This window comes from Lithobates pipiens, unplaced genomic scaffold (genome assembly GCF_037356315.1).
Source record: "Lithobates pipiens isolate NorthernLeopardFrog02 unplaced genomic scaffold, aLitPip1_a1.2 Scaffold_1, whole genome shotgun sequence".
In the NCBI taxonomy this organism is placed as follows: Eukaryota; Metazoa; Chordata; class Amphibia; order Anura; family Ranidae; genus Lithobates; species Lithobates pipiens.
In genome coordinates this window covers 81,786,145-81,808,417 of record NW_027507685.1, presented here as the reverse complement: position 1 = coordinate 81,808,417, position 22,273 = coordinate 81,786,145, and the positions used below count along the sequence as shown (strand labels likewise).

The following is a 22,273-nucleotide window of genomic DNA, read 5'->3' as shown; positions in this document are numbered from 1 at the left end:
TATTTCTAATTTTTAATCTATTTTTATCCAGTAATATTTATAGAGAATTTTATATATATTTCAGAAAAAATTACATTTTATTGATTTTAGGATTTTTTTATATATATATTTCAGAAAAAATTATACTTTATTGATTTTAGGATTTTTTTTTTATATGATATATATTAGCGCCTATATCCACTGGTACTGTATTGATTTTATGCTATTGTATTTTCTGATAATTATGGTGATTTATCAATTTTTATGTTATTTTATGATTATCTTTGATTGGAGATAAAGACATGTCATTGAGATATTCCCTCTCACATAGTTTGTTTTATTAGAGATGATTATTTATCATGCTCAATGATATGATCAGCAGGATCTTTTCCTCTGTTCATAGAAAATGTCTTTCTCCCCTTAGTGCCTTCTAAATTTTGGATTCAGGTTAAATAATTTAAAAGAGCAATTTTATATTCAACCACAAGATGTCGCTCTTTCTATAAGTCCATATATATTACGGTTTATTTTTTAAACTTAATTTATTTTAAATTATATATTCCTCCCAAATAGTGATCTACTTATATGATTTAAGTTTTAGTAATTGCACTATAAATATCCTTGGAATATATATAATATTGATACTATAGCCACTGTACTCTGAACCTGCAATAGCACTGCCGCCCTGAGTTAATATGGCGACGGCGCTCGTTGCATATAAATACCTGTGACACCTACTTCCTATCACCCTTTGAAAAAGTTACGTTCTGTAACGCAACGCGTCAGGGAAGGAATTTGGTGTCGGACCTATCACTTCCGGTTTACGGCCGAAACCGGAAGTCCGCGATTGCTGCACACTCTGCTGTATTTGTGAATGTAAGTGTGGATTTTACCTGTTTATTTCAATAAAAAAGCGAAGATACTACACATGAAAGCCCTCTGTGTTTTTCCACTTTATATGGCTTGGATTTCCTGGAGCTATTAGGAGGGCATATAATATATAACCTTACAGTGAAATACAAACAGCGGTGGAGCAGTGTGACTGAAAGATTAAGAAGCCAGCAGTTATCCTTTTACACAGTGCCTGTTTACCAGCTATTGGAGGTGAGAGGCTGGGGAAAATAGTTGGTGCACCCATTAAGCACTGAAGTTTGCAGTGATTTGCCACTCTTGGGAATTGATTCTTCACACTTTTTTGCATGAACTTTATTTGTATATTTTTTGCAATTCATCAGTCATCAGTGCACTTTATTTATGGACAATCACGTGTGTATATTGATTATCTAAATAGTCACTACATTTGTTTTTTCACGGATTTTTCACTTTATATATTTTTATATATTTTTATATATATATATATATATATTTTTTATACGCTTGTTTATATTTGGATTACTTATGCAAATTATTTCTATTTAATCACTGGATTGATAATTTTTCACAGACTTTTATTCACTAATTGTTGCACATTTATTGCGTGCACACGTATCTTTATTTGGATTATCTATATGGATTCATTTCTTATTATATCCATGTTTCATTTAGTCGATATTATTTGATTTATATTGATTTTGGGATTATTATTCATTTATAAGTTTTAGTACTTTTAGGTAGCGCCGCATTCTTATTAATTTATATACCTATTTTTTAGTGCAGAGATCACTGTTTTTATGCTGGCTGCTTCCTATGCGCATCAATTTTGTATTTATTTAAATATTTTAAAAAATTTTTAAAAAATTTTTTTATGACATATTAGGTGGAGCGCACTAGTTTACTCTTTACACTACAAGTATTAGCACAGCTTTGTAAAAATTGCCATACCTGTAATTCAGCTTTAAGCGGTCTATGCCTTTAAAATTTACTAAATCATCTTTTTCAAATTTTTAATGCCAACAAGTATATATTTTTTTTTATTGATGATTTTTACAACACAATGTCAATATTATATCCATATTATATTAACTGACCACACAGCAGCTTTCAGTTTTGATTGCATGCCTACATATTTATTGCTGGACAGGTTTCCTTTACCTTGTAGTTCAAAAAGACGTCCACAATGGGAGTTAAAAAAAAAAAAAAAAGTGAAGGCTGCAAATGCTGATCGCCTTCTGAAAGTTCTAATTCATTGGGCGTCATGTTAATCCTCTTACTTTGAAGCTTTGAGTTACTGGCTCACAGAACAAAAAAAATAAAAATAAATAAATAAAAAAAAACGGCAGATAAGGTGTTTATACTGGGACTAAGCAACGAACCATTGAAAGTGGTCAAAAATGGCAGCTTAAAGAATTCTCTCATGTCAGATGCCAAGGGGAAATACAGGAAAATAAAAATAAAAAAAATGAACCCTTGTAGTGGGCCCCCTCCACACTGCAAGAGTTGAATGCTTGTTTTGTCTAGAAGTAGAGAAATAAGCAGAAATACTTAACCCCCCCCCAGCAGTCAATGCTTTTCCCTACTCTAGGATGTGGAAGGGGCTCCTTCCATCCTCATCTGATGTCTGAGAAACCGCAACCTAGGGTTGCACCGATACCAGTATCAGTGCCAACACTAAGCATTTAGCATCCAATACCTTTTTGGCACGATATGAGCCCATACAAAAAGAATGGGTTCAAATCATATTGCAAAGAATTGCATGTGAAACTACGCCCCTTCCACCAGCTTTCTGATTGGCCACAGCATTCTGAACATCAGACAGCTCCTTTCACAGATTGTACAGTATCCCCCTGTGGCTTGCCTGGATTCCTGCTTCGGCTTCACAGCACTTGCTCCAGCGGTTCTAGTGGGGACTGAACTTTGGACTGGGGGCTCCACACTGAATTTGTTTTATGCCTGTCAACAGCGATGTCTGAGTGCAATACTGATCATTTTAACCCTTTTATTAAATAAACATTGCTGGTGGGACATAATAGGGTAGGAGAGGGTAAATCTTTAATGGCTAAAGTTTGAGTTTATTAATCCCTCATGTTAAGCAATTTGCTGAAAAGGAAAATATAATGTTTTACCATGTTAATATATAACCTGATATAGAGTTCTCAGAGTTTTCACAAATAATTGTGTATGAGCTCTTCGTGTGCAGATAGGGTGATTGTGGTGTTTTAATCAACATTGCGAGGTGATCAAAGTGCTGCTGACATTTCTTCCACTGAGAAATGGGAGTGCTTCACCGCATGCGATTCATCCCCCACAGAGTGTAAAACTCACCAGACACCGTTGATAAAACCAGCCTTAGGGAGTAGACACTCTTTTAGGTGTACCACAAAATCCTGCGTCTTCCCTCAGGGGTCCCGTTTCCAGCAATACTCCAAGTTTGTCATAAAACAAAACAAAGTATGCACATAGCGTAATACCTTTTTATTTATTTATTTTTAAAAGAAGTTGCTCAAAACAAATAAAATCCCCATTTAAATATCTGCGTACATTATTAAAAACATCATAAGCATTCAAATGTGTGTGTTTCACCGGTTTCCAGATTGCAGAGCCGTCCACCTGTGTTCATCTGTGTGCACTGTGAATGACTTCCTTGTCTTTGGTTAGTGGTGGAACGCACACGTCACTTCTGGGAGCGTTGTGTAGGCCACGCCCTGACGCGTTTCGTCACTTCCGACTTCAACAGAGGGCTTGGCTACACGACGCCAGCGGCCAGCTTATATTTCCCAGTCTCCGCCCGCGTTGGCCAACTGCGCAATGTCCGGCCCCCATGACGCCGCATATAGTCATGGTAACCGGACGCCATCAGCATTATCAACAAACAGGGGGAGAAGTAAACAAACAATTGGACATACTTGATCGCCGACCAGGTAGTCAGAAATTAGTCATAATAGCATGGCGATTATTACACCCGGAACATCATATCAACCTATTATATTAAACATTAGAAATACCATTAAGACTATCTAAAAAAATATATACCGTATTTTTCCGTGTATAAGACGCTACTTTATCCTTAAATTGTTAGCCTGAAATTCGAGCAGCGTCTTATACACGGTCAGTCAGCCTGGGAGAGAGCTGTGCGGGTGCCTAGATGGTCATAGCTTGTGAACGGCTTCCTCCAATCACGAGCCATATGTTAGTGACGTCAGCTGGAGGTAGAGGAGGAGGTGGAGAGTGCGCAGATATGATCCCGTTCGACGTGGAGACTGCGCAGATGCAGAGAGCAGAGCGTTTTGAGCCCAAGATGTCACAGAATAATAAAAGTAAGAGACTGTCTTATTCTGCAAAATTTAAACTCAGTGTAGTTAGCTATGCAAAAGAGCATGGGAATAGAGCTGCAGAGAGACAGTTGACTGACTCAGAAGACAGCAATGATGCAAAAGAAGAATTCTGTCTGGAACTAGTGATGAAGAAGAGAACATTGATGCAACAGAGGTTGAATAAAGTGATATGATGCATAATATACTGGTATGTAAAAGTTAATTACTAAATAAAACTGTGTTCTGTTTTACCTGTTTAAAATATGGATTTCTTAATTCTGGGTTGCAAAAGTGGGGGGCGTCTTATACATGGGGGCGTCTTATAGACGGAAAAATACGGTACATATATAAAAGCTAAATATAAAAAGGAAAATGGCTAAAAAAAAAAAAAAAAAGGGGAGCAGTATACCATTACATACTAAATATATATGTGGACATCCATAGAAGCAGCGAATTGTACCCAATATAAACAAAGGGTTTACATAAAGTTTATCATAAATACCCTATTAGGGCAAAATGTGTATATATTTAAACTACAAGCATCCAGACATGTATACCCAAGCAGCCCATATAAACATGTATCATATGCAGCATTGAAATTGACACCGGGATCAAACAGAATATATCATATATATCAATACCCAAGAGAATTCTTGGGAAGGAAATAGATCTCTCATGGGAGGAAAAAAGATATATATATGTATATGTAGGTTGCCCTTATAGTTAAAATTAGTTTTTGGGTCATTATTCCCAATTTTCTTATTTTTTTTTTAAACAAAATTATCAGGTTGTATATCACTAAAAGAATTGTGTGTAGCCCAATCTATTTAAAAATTTGTGCTCTTAAGACAATAATCCTAATAATATGGTGTCAAAGTTCAGTGGTACATAATATGATAAAACAAAACTACAGAAAAAATATAATTATAGTGATAAAACACTGAAATACACCTCTATGTATATATAATCATATTAGATAGATATTGGTGTACATATATACATACCAGCGCAGGAATTTTATATTGCTATAAACCCAGCATTGTGTAATGTATTATACCCCCATTTGTCTGTGGCCCATATGTCGTGTCCATGCATCAAACTGCAAAGTGCATATCATTTTATAAACAGGGCCAGCATGCTGGAAAATGAGTAATCACTAATAAAGCAATTAATATCTAGGTCCACGTTTAACCCTTTTGGTGCTGAAGTGTCTACTCGATATATCCACTCAGTTTCGCGTTTAGATAATTCTCGTACTAGATTAGACCCTCTCCAAGAGGGTTTCATGTGATCTATACCCCAAAATGTAAGTCCGGATGGGTCCTGATTATGATAAATTTTAAAATGTAGGGACACATTGTGATCCTTAAAACCTAATTTGATGTTGGCAACATGTTCCGCTATTCTAATCCTTAAAAGTCTTTTAGTCCAGCCTATATATATATATATATATATATATATATATATATATATATATATATATATATATATATATATATATATATATATATATATATATATATATATATATATATATATATATATATATATATATATATATTCAATATATATATATATATATATATATATATATATCAACCCACATGGGCATTGCATAGCATACACCACATACGATGTGTTGCAGGTAATAAAACTTTTAATTGTAAATTCTTTATTATTCGCAGTTGCTATAAACCTATCCATGGCTCTAATTGGTGTATTAACTTCTTTGCACGCCCTGCATCGTCTACAGGCAAAAAACCCATCTTTTTCCCCAAAAAGTGGGGGGATGGGTAGGGGGATCTAAAACTTTCTTAACTACTTTGTTCGCATAATTGGGAGCTCTTCTATATATAAACCCCGGTTTTACAGGTAGAACTGATTGTAGTGTTTTGTCCATCAAGAGGATGTGCTAATGTGCCAAAAATATAGCCTCCACTTCCTTGTATTGTGAATGAAATCCCGATATAAAGTTCCATTCATGGCTATTAGAGGTCCAATTGGCAATGTTGTTATTCAAGAGATTATCTCTTGGTGCTGATGCTACTTCTTCTATCACCCTTTCCAATTGTTTACCACAATACCCCTTTTCCAGAAAATTTTCTTTAATAATATTGGCCTGGGAGTAGAAGTCACTATCATCAGAACAATTCCTTCTAATCCTGGTCACTTGCCCTTTAGGGATATTCTTAAGCCAGACAGGGTGATGACCACTCTGTATCGGTAGATAGCTATTTGAATCTGTGGGTTTAAAATAAGCCTTGGTACCCAGTCTATCTCCCTGTCTATAGATGTTAACATCCAAAAAATTGATATTTTCAGTATTTATTTCACTTGTCAATTTGATATGGCTGGTGTTGTTCAATTCGACAAGAAAATCCATCAGAGAGGATCTTGATCCTGACCAGATAAAGATGAGGTCATCTATACATCGTCTATATAGTAATAATTACTGTCTCTTAACCGAAAAAAATCTTCTTGTCCTCCCATTCTCCCATAAAAAGATTCGCTATGCTTGGTGCGAACTTAGCGCCCATTGCAACGCTGCGTTTTTGGGAGTAGAATTTTCCGCCATACCAAAAATAGTTACGACTTAAGCAAAAGTCAAGAGCATTTCTTAAAAAAACTTTTTGATTGTGCGTCAAGTCATCTCTCTGGCTAAGTGTCAAATTAAGGGCCAGTATAGCATCATCGTGTTGGATGATGGTATATAAAGATGCAACATCAGCTGTGACTAAATATACCTCTTCTTTCCCCGATAGATCAACCTCTTCCAACAATTGTAGAAGATTCTTAGGGTCCTGAAGATATGCTTTTGTCTGTACTACACTTTTCTGCAAGAATAAATCCAAATACTGGCCCATTCTTGATGTAATGGACCCTATCCCATTCACAATTGGTCTACCGGGTGGACACTGTATATCCTAATGAATTTTCGGCAAAGTGTAGATAGTAGGAACTCTACTACTACTAGGGGTTAGATACTTCATCTCTCTATTAGTTAAAACCCCTGTTGAAACACCGAAATTCACTAGTGACTTAAGCTCATACTCATATTGTTTAGTGGGGTCTTTTTCAAGTTTTTTTTTATAGGTATCTTCTTCCAACAGCATTTCTGTTAATTGGTTGTGGTCAAATTCTTTTGTAAGTATAACTACACCACCTCCCTTGTCAGCAGGCCTTATAATCAGGTCCTTCCTTTTTTCCAAGCTCTTAATGCCTTCATGGATATATCGTGGATTGACATCTTTCTTAGGGTTTAAAGTTTCTAAATCGCGTAAAACCAGGTTCTTAAAAATGTCTATTTGTTGATTAGCACTATTAGCGGGATTAAAAAGTGATTTATTGCGTAGGCCACTATCAGTCTGTACTGATGAGATCGTAGTAACCGGTTGGGAATTTTTATTCAAAAAATATTTCTTCATATTAAATTTTCCTCATGTATTTATGTACATCTATAAATACATTAAATCTATTTATCGGTCTCTTCAGGCCGCATTTTAATCCCAAATTTAATATGTTAGTTTCTTTATGTGTCAGGGAGGCCCCTGCTAGATTAAAAATGCCCCCTAATCCTTTTTGCGTCTTCTTTTTCTGGACCCTTCGTCCTGCTCTGCAGCCTCTCGTTCGTTTCTCCTGTAATCTGGAGATTGCATTTGATTCCTCTCCCATTGTATCTGTTCCCTCCAGTGGGGTTCCTGAAGTGGATGGGTGTGCATCGGTGGTCTCCCCCTCCTGGGGTATCCCCGACCCCGTCCTCGCTTCTGCCAACCCCGTCCTCTCCCTAAAAAGACGCGGTGATTGTTGATACTCTCCACTATCATATTGTAGTGGATAAAATCTATTATGCACAGGAACCTGGTAGTAGTTACTTTGTGTTGGATGTCTTTGGGGATGCAGGGGTTTTCCTCTCGCATTATGACCTCTCATGTTATTAGTCACATTCCTAACAGGCGTAGACTGATGTACCGGTTGATGTAGAGGACCAACATTTGTTGAGCGAGTTCCAGTGTTATGATTATTGCTATCTACATATTGTAATTCCATATGTGGATCTTCTTCCTGTCTAATTATTTCTTTATTCTCCTCTAATGCACATCCACTTGTCTGTTGCCATACATAAATGGAATTTGTTTGAAAGTCTCCCAGGTCTGTGAAATTTCTTTGTTTTCTTTCTCTGTGTGTCCTTGTCCACTTTCTCCAATTTCTTTTTAATGCGTGTATTAAAATCTATCAATTGTTGTGAATCTTTAATAGGGTCTAGTTGTAATTTCAACTCCTTAATTCTTGCCTCTAATTTAGCCATCTTCCTCTGTTTCCTTTTTAAAACCAAATCCTGTAATTGAAATCCCACCCCATTAAAAAATTCTAACCATTCTTTCATAGAGTCAAGGTCATCTAGCCCATCTTGGGGTGTTACCTCCCACCTTAAACTTCTAACAATAAAATTTTTTAAGAAATGCTCTTGACTTTTGCTTAAGTCATAACTATTTTTGGTATGGCGGAAAATTCTACTCCCAAAAACGCGGCGTTGCAATGGGCGCCAAGTTTGCACCAAGCATAGCGAATCTTTTTTATGGGAGAATGGGAGGACAAGATTTTTTCGGTTAAGAGACAGGAATTATTACTATACAGACGATATATAGATGACCTCATCTTTATCTAGTCAGGATCAAGATCCTCTCTGATGGATTTTCTTGTCGAATTGAACAACAACACCAGCCATATCAAATTGACTAGTGAAATAAATACTGAAAATATCAATTTTTTGGATGTTAACATCTATAGACAGGGAGATAGACTGGGTACCAAGGCTTATTTTAAACCCACAGATTCAAATAGCTATCTACCGATACAGAGTGGTCATCACCCTGTCTGGCTTAAGAATATCCCTAAAGGGCAAGTGACCAGGATTAGAAGGAATTGTTCTGATGATAGTGACTTCTACTCCCAGGCCAATATTATTAAAGAAAATTTTCTGGAAAAGGGGTATTGTGGTAAACAATTGGAAAGGGTGATAGAAGAAGTAGCATCAGCACCAAGAGATAATCTCTTGAATAACAACATTGCCAATCGGACCTCTAATAGCCATGAATGGAACTTTATATCGGGATTTCATTCACAATACAAGGAAGTGGAGGCTATATTTTTGGCACATTGGCACATCCTCTTGATGGACAAAACACTACAAATCAGTTCTACCTGTAAAACCGGGGTTTATATATAGAAGAGCTCCCAATTATGCGGACAAAGTAGATAAAGTTTTAGATCCCCCTACCCATCCCCCCACTTTTTGGGAAAAAGATGGGTTTTTTGCCTGTAGACGATGCAGGGCGTGCAAAGAAGTTAATACACCAATTAGAGCCATGGATAGGTTTATAGCAACTGCGAATAATAAAGAATTTACAATTAAAAGTTTTATTACCTGCAACACATCGTATGTGGTGTACGCTATGCAATGCCCATGTGGGTTGATATATATAGGCTGGACTAAAAGACTTTTAAGGATTAGAATAGCGGAACATGTTGCCAACATCAAATTAGGTTTTAAAGCGGTTCTTCACCCTAAAGGGGAAGTTCCGCTAGTATTATCCCTCCCCCCCCTCCGGTGCCACAATCGGCACCTTTCGGGGGAGGGGGGTGCAGTTACCTGGATAATCCAGGTAACTGCATCCACTTCCGGCCAGACCGCCGCATTGGCTCCGCCCACCCCCGCATGGCTCCGCCCCCCCCCCCGTTGTGTTCTGGGAAACACACAGTTCCCAGAGAAACAGCGGGGAACCAGCGCAGTGTGACTCGCGCATGCGCAGTAGGGAACCGGGCAGTGAAGCCCTCTTGCTTCACTTCCCGATTCCCTGACAGAGGATGGCGGCGGTGGCTGCAGCGAGACGAGCGATCGCTCGTCATCTGCCGCCGACATCGCTGGAACCTGGGACAGGTAAGTGTGATATTATTAAAAGTCAGCAGCTGCAATATTAGTAGCTGCTGGCTTTTAATATTTTTTTTTTTTTGTGCAGCTCCTCTTTAAGGATCACAATGTGTCCCTACATTTTAAAATTTATCATAATCAGGACCCATCCGGACTTACATTTTGGGGTATAGATCACATGAAACCCTCTTGGAGAGGGTCTAATCTAGTATCTAAACGCGAAACTGAGTGGATATATCGAGTAGACACTTTAGCACCAAAAGGGTTAAACGTGGACCTAGATATTAATTGCTTTATTAGTGATTGCCCTGCTGGCCCTGTTTATAAAATGATATGCACTTTGCAGTTTGATGCATGGACACGACATATGGGCCACAGACAAATGGGGGTATAATACATTACACGATGCTGGGTTTATAGCAATATAAAATTCCTGCGCTGGTATGTATATATGTACACCAATATCTATCTAATATGATTATATATACATAGAGGTGTATTTCAGTGTTTTATCACTATAATTATATTTTTTCTGTAGTTTTGTTTTATCATATTATGTACCACTGAACTTTGACACCATATTATTAGGATTATTGTCTTAAGAGCACAAATTTTTAAATAGATTGGGCTACACACAATTCTTTTAGTGATATACAACCTGATAATTTTGTTTAAAAAAAAATAAGAAAATTGGGAATAATGACCCAAAAACGAATTTTAACTATAAGGGCAACCTACATATACATATATATCTTTTTTCCTCCCATGAGAGATCTATTTCCTTCCCAAGAATTCTCTTGGGTATTGATATATATGATATATTTATTCTGTTTGATCCCGGTGTCAATTTCAATGCTGCATATGATACATGTTTATATGGGCTGCTTGGGTATACATGTCTGGATGCTTGTAGTTTAAATATATACACATTTTGCCCTAATAGGTAGGGTATTTATGATAAACTTTATGTATACCCTTTGTTTATATTGGGTACAATTCGCTGCTTCTATGGATGTCCACATATATATTTAGTATGTAATGGTATACTGCTCCGTTTTTTTTTAGCCATTTTCCTTTATATTTAGCTTTTATATATGTATATATTTTTTTAGATAGTCTTAATGGTATTTCTAATGTTTAATATAATAGGTTGATATGATGTTCCGGGTGTAATAAATCGAAATGCTATTATGACTAATTTCTGGCTACCTGGTCGGCGATCGAGTATGTCCAATTGTTTACTTCTCCCCGTTTGTTGATAATGCTGATGGCGTCCGGTTACCATGACTATGTGCGGCGTCATGGGGGCTGGACATTGCGCGATTGGCCAACGCGGGCGGAGACTGGGAAATATAAGCTGGCCGCTGGCGTCGTGTAGCTTATACGACGCTCCCGGAAGTGACGTGTGCGTTCCACCGCTAACCAAAGACAAGGAAGTCATTCACAGTGCACACAGATGAACACAGGTGGACGGCTCTGCAATCTGGAAACCGGTGAAACACACACATTTGAATGCTTATGATGTTTTTAATAATGTACGCAGATATTTAAATGGGGATTTTATTTGTTTTGAGCAACTTCTTTTTTTAAAAATAAAATAAAAAAGGTATTATTTCCTTTCCAAGACCCCACTTCTTCCTCTGGTCACTTCTCCCCTTATGTTGACCTTTTGACTGGGGGCCACGAAAAAATCTCTTGCCCCTTTCCCTTTTAGGCTTCACCGGGAATTTCTTTCCCCTCTCAGTGGACCGGGATAGGACCTGATCCAAACCCGAACCAAAGAGCAGGGAGCCCTCAAAGGGAATCCCGCACAGACGAGACTTAGAGGTGAAGTCCCTGTCCCAGGTCCTTACCCATAGGGCCCTCCTAGCAGAGTTTATAAGTGCTGCTGACTTGGCAGTGGTTTTGACAGTCTCCACTGCTGCATCTGCCACATACGCTACTGCTCTGCTGATTACTTCCAGCGAGTCTACAATTTCTTTAGCCTCTTTGCTACGCGAGACGTGTTCCATTAATCTGCCAAGCCACGCGTCTGCATTTCTGGCTACACAGGCCGAGGCTAGGGCGGGAGCCATTGCCACCGCATTTGCCTCCCAAGCCCTGAGTAAAATCTCAGACTTCTTGTCCATCTGGTCCCGAATGCTTCCCGAATCCTCAAAGGACAGATCGGACCTTTTGGACACCTATGCTACGGCTGCGTCCAAACGAGGAGTCTTAAAAATCTTCTCTTCCTCCTCGTCCTTAAAAGGACACCTTCTCTTCCAGGCCTTTAGCCTAAGAAGCTTACGCTCAGGCTCTTTCCATTCTCTGAGGATTATATCCTTCAGGGACTGGTGAACAGAAAAGGTTCTGGCCTGTAATTTTCCTAGGCCTCTATACACCCTATCCTGGGCTGATACTTGAGCACAGGGTACTTGCATGTCCTCTGAGGTATAAATGGCTTTTAATAAGCCCTCCATGTCCTCTGCCGAGAACAAGAGTCCCCCAGACTTAGCCTCCCCCTTGCTATCCTGGTCCGAATCCTCCTCCCCAGTACCAAACTCTGGGACCTGACCTTCCTCTACCTCAGATAGAAAGGAGACCTGGCCCTGGGAACCTTCTGTGTAAGACATGGATAAGTCTTCCTGTGAGAGAGGGGTATCTCTACCAGAGGGGCCCTCATCCCGACCTTTCTCCAGTGTAGTCCGGAAGGACTGGAGGGTGGCTAACATTTCTGACTGCAAGGCACGACACTCTTTCACTACCTGAGCGGTCTCCATTGCCTGCGAGCTTAAAAATGCACTTATCGCAAAATGGCTTGCTGTGGTCTTGTGGTAGTTTAGAGTTACAATACCCACAGCGCCTGGACTTAGATGTAGCCTTTCCTTTGGACCTACTGGCTGACCCCTGGGCAGAGCCTCCGGTCCATGGAGACAGTAAAAACAAACAGCTACTCACGTCCTAAAGGGGAAGGGGGGTTTGCCTCAGAGTACCCTGCCCCTACATTATACAGCCGGATCACTCACCCCCTGTGGCGACCTCACTGGCTGTCTGCTCAGATGCACCTTCCATGTCCGTGGCGTGTTTGCTGCCCTGCAGGATCGCTGAATCTGGACCAGGTGTTGTCTTGAGCGTCCCCTCCTGTTTGCCTGCTGGAGTGATGTGGCCGTGGGCTTGGATTGAGCTCTATTGCACCTCCAACCCTGCCAGTGCTACCTGGGTGCTTCCACTGCACCTCTCTGCCGCATCTGCCGGTGATTAGCGCCATTTTCTGGAAGTCTGTCGCCCGGAAGTGACGTCGGGCGCTCGCGACGGACTTCCGGTCATGCGCAGTGACGCTGGAACGCACGCCATTCGCGTCCAGCCACCGCTGTCACAGTGGAGGAAGAGGAAGCTCACCACAGGGAGAGGGTCAGCCTCAGGCGGCCGACATCGCGGGCGCCCTGGCCAGGTAAGTCTGCTTATTAAGTTAGCAGCTACAGTGTTTGCAGCTGCTGACTTTAAAAAAAAAAAAAAAAAATTTTTTAAAACTGGCTCTTCTCTTTAAAGATGAACGAAGAAAAGAAATTTTAGCAATAAACAGATCATACCTGGCTCGTGATCCATCTCTTCTGTCTTGCAGTATCTTTAGTGCCTCATTTTCCTGTTTCAGTTTTTCCAACTCTTTTTTCAGCTCTTCCCAGGGCTGGGGATCAGCTGGTGGTGCTGGATTGGGTGCTGAAGGGAGAGGAGCTGTTCCTGGTCTACGCGTTTCAAAATGTGAAGGAGGGATTAGTCCAGTATGACCTGGAAATGAAAATTTCACATTACCAAGGTTTAAAAAGTAAAAAATGTTTTCTGCAATGCAAGCATCCTCCAGATCTATTAAAAAATAGGGTTAACAGATAGAAAGTGATCTCTATCCCATTAGTGATGGCATTTGCTTCCCTCACTTACCCATCCCTGTGGGAGGCAATAACAAAGAAGCCAGATTAAGCCCTTTCTTCTCCATTACTCTTTAGCACAACTGATAGACTTGATTATAATTTGTTTTCAGCAGCAGGCAATACAGACGTCGGCTCTATAGGATGCTGGAAAGAAACATATCAGAAGGTGCTTGGTGAAAAATTGGAAACTTTGTATGGTACATCTTGTATTTGTTACACGGTTAGGGCAATAATTGTATCTAACAGTAATATCACCTAACAACCCGTTAACTGTTGAGTCAATTACTAAAAGATTTAAGAACTGCTTTAGACACATACATTATATAAAATGTACTTTATATAGTGCAGTCAACCTACACAGTGCTTTACATATATACCGTACATTCACGTCAGCCCCGGTCTTCAAGGAGCTTACAATCTAAGGTCCCAACTCACATTCATACATACTAGAGCCAGTTTTGACAAGAGCCAATTACCTACCAGCATGTCTTTGGAGTGTGGGAGGAAACCCACACAAGCATAGGTAGAACATGCAAACTCCAGGCAGGTAGTGTTTTTTTTCTTTAATTCAAATTAATTAACTCTCAGTGCATGTGCTTCAATGCACTTAAGCAAACTGCTAGAAACTCTGTGAAGTGTGGTGCTTGTTGAAATAAAGGCCTCATTCCCACGAGGAGGATCCACGCAGCTGTCTGCCAGCTCAGCAGGAGATCTCTCCGTTGAGCCGGTGGATGACGGGTCTGTCTCTGCTCACTGAGTGGGGAGGGGTCTGTCAGAGCGCCCCCGATTCCTATGGAAGGATCAGACAAAAACGGACAGCATGTTTTCATCAGATCTCATCTGATCTGACAGGACAGATGTGAGCGTATCGCCATACTTAATTTTAGCAGATCGGATGTCAGCGGACATGGTAACCGCTGACATCCATTGCTCCATAGACCTGCATGGAGCATCCGTTCAGGTCCACCTAAAAAAAAAAAAAACTAACAGGCAGACCTGAACGGTCTGTTCGTGTGAAAGGGGCCTAAAAGACATGTCCGATTTTTTATCTATTAACCACCCATTCAAAGTGAATGGGCTGCTTTAAAGCCCCATTTTGAACTAGAACTATTATTCCCACCTTACTAGCCATTCCTCCCTTACCTTGTAAAGCTATATATAATAACCCAAGCCCTCCCAGGTCCCTCACCTTCCAGAGGTGGGAGGGCGCAAATGGAGTCCAAGATTATCTTTACCCTACCATCCCCATGTGATTATGTTGTCCTTTTCTGGATCCTGATAGAACTCCACTGCTTGACCTCCAATAGGTACTGTCCATGACATGTAGACACTGACGTGGACATCAGAATTTTTTTATTTTTCATTCCAGCGACCAGAGGGGGAGGGTACAGAGTGAAATATTTACTAAAGCAAGGCCTTAAAGCAACACACTAGACAGGCGAGAAGAGAGCCCAAAGCAGCGTATATACACATTTTCAAACAGCAAAAAAATAAATTTAAAAAAAACATTTTTTTTTTTTAGAGAATGGAGAGGGATAAGACCCCCTTTGTCAGTTATTGCAGTTTGTGCCCACATTAAAAAGATTTTGCTTTAGTTCAACCTAATACCTTTTAGTAACATCAGAGTAACAGCTTATCAATATATTCCTCATTTGCAATCAGCAAGGGGCTGAGCAATAAAAACCATTAAGGCTCCATGCACACTGAAGCTCAGAAAAGTTTTTTGTGGACGCCAGATTGCTGGCAGAAAACGCTGGTTGAACAGTTTTGTACTAGCGTTTATGAGCGTGTGTTTATGGGTGTTTTCAATAAAAATACACAGAGGACACTCCAAAAATACCACAGTGCATTCCAAACTCTCACAATGCATTGAAAAAATATAATGCCGAACACTAATTAACGCGTATTTATGAGCATTTATAAGCGTTTGTCGTTTTTTTTTTAGCAGTGAAAAACGGCACTTTGAAAGCGAATTTCTGGCGTTCAGAAAAAAATCCCATAAACTCCACTGCTCATTAAAGCAAAAAAACATCCACGTGTATGGACACACAGGCCAACATAGAGTGGAGTTTAGGGGCGTTTAAAAACAACAAACAAAAAAAACACCCAAACTCCAATAAACTGCAGTTTATGAGCTCCAGCGTGCATGGAGCCTTAGAGCCTAATCACACTTGTCTAAAATACAAACACTTTACTGCATTTTAAATAGAAATCCCATTCTTTATTATATGGCTGGTTCACATCTATGTGCAGCGATTTGGTGTGCTTCTAAAGGGGGAATTATATGCAGCAATCAATTGTGGGGCAATCTTGGATGTTGATCACTGTAGCAAAGACTGCAGCGTGTGCCCAACCGTACAGAGTATATAAACCTGAACAATTAACTGCTCTTATTTGGTCCCTGTTGGTCGATCAAACATGACCTTAACCACTTTCAGACCGGACCATTTTGCTGGTAAATGACCAGAGGTCTTTTTACACTTTGGCACTGCGCTGCTTTAACTGGTAATTGCGCGGTCATGCAATGTTGTACCCAAACAAAATTTGCGTCCTTTTCTTCCCACAAATAGAGCTTTCTTTTGATGGTATTTGATTGCCTCTGCGATTTTTATTTTTTGCGATATAAACGTAAAAAGACCGCAAATTTTGAAAAAAAATGATATTTTCTACTTTTTGTTATTAGAAAAATCCAATAAACTCAATTTTAGTCATACATTTAGGCCAAAATGTATTCAGCCACATGTCTTTGGTAAAAAAAAAGTCAATAATTGTATATTTATTGGTTTGCGCAAAAGTTGTCACATCTACAAACTAAGGTACGTTTTCTGGAATTTACGCAGCTTTTAGTTTACGACTGCCTATCTCATTTCTTGAGGTGCTAAAATGACAGGGCAGTACAAAACCCCCCCAAATGACCCCATTTTGGAAAGTAGACCCCCTAAGGAAATTGATAAGAGGCATGTTGAGCCCATTGAATATTTTATTTTTTTGCCTCAAGCGATTGAATAATGACAAAAAAAAAATTTTTTTTTTTTTTTTTTACACAAAGTTGTCACTAAATGATATATTGCTCACACATGCTATGGGCGTATGTGAAATGACACCCCAAAATAAATTCTGCTGCTTCTCCTGAGTACGGGGATACCACATATGTGGGACTTTTTGGGAGCCTAGCCGCGTACAGGGCCCCGAAAACCAAGCACCGCCTTCAGGCTTTCTAAGGGCGTAAATTTTTGATTTCACGCCTCACTACCTATTACAGTTTTGAAGGCCATAAAATGCCAAGATGGCACAAAACCCCCACAAATGACCCCATTTTAGAAAGTAGACACCCCAAGCTATTTGCTGAGAGGCATGTTGAGTCCATGGAATATTTTATATTTTGCCACAAGTTGCGGGAAAATTACAAACTTTTTTTTTTTTTTTTTTTTTTTCACAAAGTTGTCACTAAATGATATATTGCTCATGCATGCCATGGGCATATGTGAAATGACACCCCAAAATAAATTCTGCTGCTTCTCCTGAGTACGGGGATACCACATATGTGGGACTTTTTGGGAGCCTAGCCGCGTACGGGGCCCCGAAAACCAAGCACCGCCTTCAGGCTTTCTAAGGGCGTAATTTTTTGAGTTCACTTCTCACTACCTATTACAGTTTTGAAGGCCATAAAATGCCAAGATGGCACAAAACCCCCACAAATGACCCCATTTTAGAAAGTAGACACCCCAAGCTATTTGCTGAGAGGCATGTTGAGTCCATGGAATATTTTATATTTTGCCACAAGTTGCGGGAAAATTACAAACTTTTTTTTTTTTTCACAAAGTTGTCACTAAATGATATATTGCTCACGCATGCCATGGGCATATGTGAAATGACACCCCAAAATAAATTCTGCTGCTTCTCCTGAGTACGGGGATACCACATATGTGGGACTTTTTGGGAGCCTAGCCGCGTACGGGGCCCCAAAAACCAAGCACCGCCTTCAGGCTTTCTAAGGGCGTTACAGTTTTGAAGGCCATAAAATGCCAAGATGGCACAAACCCCCCCCCCCAAATGACCCCATTTTAGAAAGTAGACACCCCTAAATTTAGGGGTACACTAGTGAGACTAGGTAATAAATGGCGGGTGCCCTGAAACTATAAAAAAATAACTAACCAACCAGCGTCACCTGTAACAGTTATATGGTGATCACTGGTGAAAGGGTTAACTAGGGGGCAATCAGGGGGCTTTATGCGGTAGTATATGGGGGTCCCTGGCGCTATAAAAAGCTGCGGCGAACCTAAATACCTACCTGCCTAACTAGCGTCACCTGTGACACTAATACAGCGATCAGAAAAACGATCGCTTATTAGGCTGGGTTCACACTGGAGCGATGCGGGAACGCCACGAATGCGCGGCGGGTTCCCGCATCGCATGCCTCCCGGCGGCAGTTCACACTGCCCTATGCGAACTGCTGGGAGTGTCAGTGAAATGTTAATGACACCCCCAGATCAGTTCGCATATCGCAGTGCGATCTGCAAACTTGGATCGCATGGTGTGAACACCCATGCGATCCGATTCTGCTGCGGACCAAAAAAAGGGTCCCGTGCGAGTTTGCGGCGGGTGCGGCGGGTGCGACACGAATTCAGCCATACTATCTGTATAGCTGAACTCGAATCGCACAGAGATCGGATGTGATTTGCACTGCAGTGCGGTGCGAATCACATCCGTTCTCATAAACCGCTGCAATGTGAACCCAGCCTTAGTGACACTGGCGACGGGGGGTGATCACGGGGTTAAACCTTTATTGGGGGGGTTAGGGGGGTACCTTAGAACTAAAGGGGGCTAACCCTAACTGCCCTAACAGTTATTAGTCACAAATGACACCTGCCGGGTGATCAGGGGGTTAAACCTTTATTAGGTAATAAATGGCGGGTGCCCTGAAACTATAAAAAAATAACTAACCAACCAGCGTCACCTGTAACAGTTATATGGTGATCACTGGTGAAAGGGTTAACTAGGGGGCAATCAGGGGGCTTTATGCGGTAGTATATGGGGGTCCCTAGCGCTATAAAAAGCTGCGGCGAACCTAAATACCTACCTGCCTAACTAGCGTCACCTGTGACACTAATACGGCGATCAGAAAAATGATCGCTTATTAGGCTGGGTTCACACTGGAGCGATGCGGAAACGCCGCGAATCCGCGGCGGGTTCCCGCATCGCATGCCTCCCGGCGGCAGTTCACACTGCCCTATGCGAACTGCTGGGAGTGTCAGTGAAATGTTACTGACACCCCCAGATCAGTTCGCATATCGCAGTGCGATCTGCAAACTCGGATCGCATGGTGTGAACACCCATGCGATCCGATTCTGCTGCGGGCCAAAAAAAGGGTCCCGTGCGAATTTGCGGCGGGTGCGGCGGGTGTGGCGGGTGCGGCGGGTGCGGCGAATGGCTGAACTCGAATCGCACAGAGATCGGATGTGATTTGCACTGCAGTGCGGTGCGAATCACATTCGTTCTCATAAACCGCTGCAATGTGAACCCAGCCTTAGTGACACTGGCGACACTGGCGACGGGGGGTGATCACGGGGTTATTACGCCTTTATTGGGGGGGTTAGGGGGGTACATTAGAACTAAAGGGGGCTAACCCTAACTGCCCTAACAGTTATTACAGTCACAAATGACACCAATGCAAAAAAAAAAAAAAAAAAATGACATTGGTGTCACTGTGACTGGGGGGGCAGGGGTAATTGGGGGGGTGATCGGGGGGTAAAGGGGGGGTGTGAGTGTGCCTGGCATGTTCTACTGTGTGTGGGATGTGTTGGTGCAACTCACTGATCCGCTCTCCTCCGTGTCGGAACGAAAAATACCGACACGGAGGAGAGAATACATCACTTCCTCTCCTGTGTTTACATTACAGGAGAGGAAGTGATGTCACCGGGGATTTCCATTCGTCGGGAGCGATCGCGAGGGGGTGGCCATGAATGAATGGCCGTCCCCTCGTCCGGGATCGCTCCCGAACGAAAACCGACCGCCGCAGGCACCGGGCGGGGGCCCGATCGGGCCCCCGACCCGCGGGAGGCAAATCACGTACATGTACGTGCTTATGCCTGCCCGTGCCATTCTGCCGACGTACATCGGCGTGAGGCGGTCGGCAAGTGGTTAAAAGGCATTTTGTTAAATCTGTCCAATAGATTCAGAAGATGAAAAAAAAACAGCTATTGGTTCTGACAGACATCTTATGAGCAGAACTTCTCATGCTGCGCCCCTATTAGTTCCCCATTCGAGGTACTTTGTCGCTTAGCACTATATAACCATATAGTGTGACCAAACCCCCTAATTTTTTGAATATGTTCAGGTGTTTTAACTAGCCTTGCAGGATAAATGTCATTTTTGTATGTGTGCGCTGTAATGTTTTTGGTCTTATAGCAGCACCATCTTGGATGTAAAGCATTTTAGGGTGTGCACCACCACATCCCCAGTATGTTTTTTTCCTATTAGTTCCCAGTTATCTGTAAGGACTACCAAACGTTTGCTCTCTGCTGTGAAGTAGAGGGGGAGACATTTGTAGTCCTGCCCTAGGATGACCACAACACTCCTCCAGAAGGCGAACGAGTGTTGTCACCACAAGAAGTAGGTTACTGGCAGGACTGTAACGTGAACAACAAAAACATATGCAGTCATCACATCGGAGGCTAGGTTCCCATGTGCATAATCACACGTGTTCTGGACCTGCTGGCAAGACGCGCTCTGCTCTTTAGCAGATGTGTGTGGGGGCCATTATCTCTTAACGGCACCTCCATGCATAGGAAAATGCAGCACACGTTTGAATGCGTGAAACCGCATTTCTTAACCACATGATGCTGCAGTACCGCGTGATTTGGAGCAATCTGTAAAAGTAGTTCCTACACAACTTTTTTCGTGTTGCCATGTGTCTGCTCCCAAATGTCCACAATTTTGAGGGACTGTCCCTGATTTGGAGCAATGTCCCTCTGCCCCGCTTATTTGTCCCTCATTTTGTTCTGATCTATATAGTTGAATATAAAATTCACTTTTTATCTTTCAAAAAGTGTTTCTCAGAGCTAAACCTTTCATCCAAATTCTAAATGGCAGCATTTCTACATTTTAAAAGCCAATATGAAGGAATAGTAGTGGTTAAAAAAAAAAAGCCTTGTGCACTTAATTAGCCCCTTTTTGGTTAATTCTTCTCTAAGGGGATGTAGCAGGGGGCATATCCTATGCCTGCATACATTTGTTAGTAGGTGTCCCTCATTCCAATTTCAAAATGTTGGGAGGTATGCGTTTGGCAGCACACTAAAAGGAACGGACTGTCAAAACAGGTATGCACGTGTTCTAATATGAACCAGCCCCATTCGCATCTGGTGCGTTCCGGAATTTGAGATGCATAGAGCAGACCATTTAAGTGAACAGGCTGCCCTATGCAGTCATGCAAAAAAAAGCGCAGAAGCATGACATGCAGATGTGAATAGGGCCAAAGGCTAGTAAGCGGCATATGTTACAATTTTTTGGGTTGGGTGTTGAGTTACCTTGGGGCCAATTTACTCAAACTGGATTGATGCAGTGCGGAATTTGCAGCGAGTTCTGTGTGGACACATGCAAATCACACCGGTTATGCAAATAAATGCGTGCTCGATTGTTAATGGGACCTTGCAATTGTTTTGCAAACTGCAATTTGCAGAAGCAGATTGCATCTGATCCGATTCTGGTGCAGACAAAAAAAAAAGTCCTGTTTGTTTTTGATGAGAATTCTGTGCAATTTGAACCATACCGAATGATGCCTCAAATCGCACTGCTGAAGATTCACTTGTGATTTCAACAGAAATGCAGTGAGATTCTTGTTCAAAAATCACATGCAATTCTCTACACCACATAGCGTGAACCTAAGTGGAAGCTGTCTATAGCTACCTAGTAAAATGCTCCACAGGATGGTTGCTAAGGGCAACTGCTCCAACTTCCAACGCCAGCCTATAATAATCTAGGTAGTATGCATCCTCAAACTTAGTGACGATAATAAAGGTGCTACTGGCTCTTACCTTCCATGTGCCTTCCTCTCTGTACATACAGTTACCCTTTCCTGTTTGTCTATCCCTCCCTACCGTACACTACACAGGCGGCCTATAAGCCCGCGAATTGCACCTGTCATTACAACTCCCTCCCTTAGCAACCGCGCTCTTTGTTCGTGTCAATAAAGTTTATTTGAGCGAACGTGTCAGCTGAGCCTCTGCCGAGCAAACGAAGGGCGTGACGTGACCGATTCAGCCCAATCAGAG

At 41.3% G+C, this 22,273-nt stretch overlaps 1 protein-coding gene across 3 annotated transcripts in view; it reads right to left on the bottom strand.

The window, feature by feature from the left end:
• The window catches only part of CCHCR1 (coiled-coil alpha-helical rod protein 1), a 130,852-nt gene that overhangs the window by 107,612 nt on the left and 967 nt on the right, over positions 1 to 22,273 (bottom strand). For 2 of the 3 annotated variants that reach the window (XM_077462376.1, XM_077462539.1), the window contains exons 1-3: positions 22,037 to 22,202; positions 14,014 to 14,147; positions 13,668 to 13,863 (exon numbers count right to left, since the gene is read on the bottom strand). In XM_077462376.1, coding sequence (XP_077318502.1) covers positions 13,668 to 13,863; positions 14,014 to 14,068 — 251 coding nt within the window. In that variant the 5' untranslated portion in view covers positions 14,069 to 14,147; positions 22,037 to 22,202. Of the gene's footprint in view, positions 1 to 13,667; positions 13,864 to 14,013; positions 14,148 to 22,036; positions 22,203 to 22,273 lie in introns of those variants that run through there. The other variant, XM_077462458.1, reaches the window with a different exon arrangement.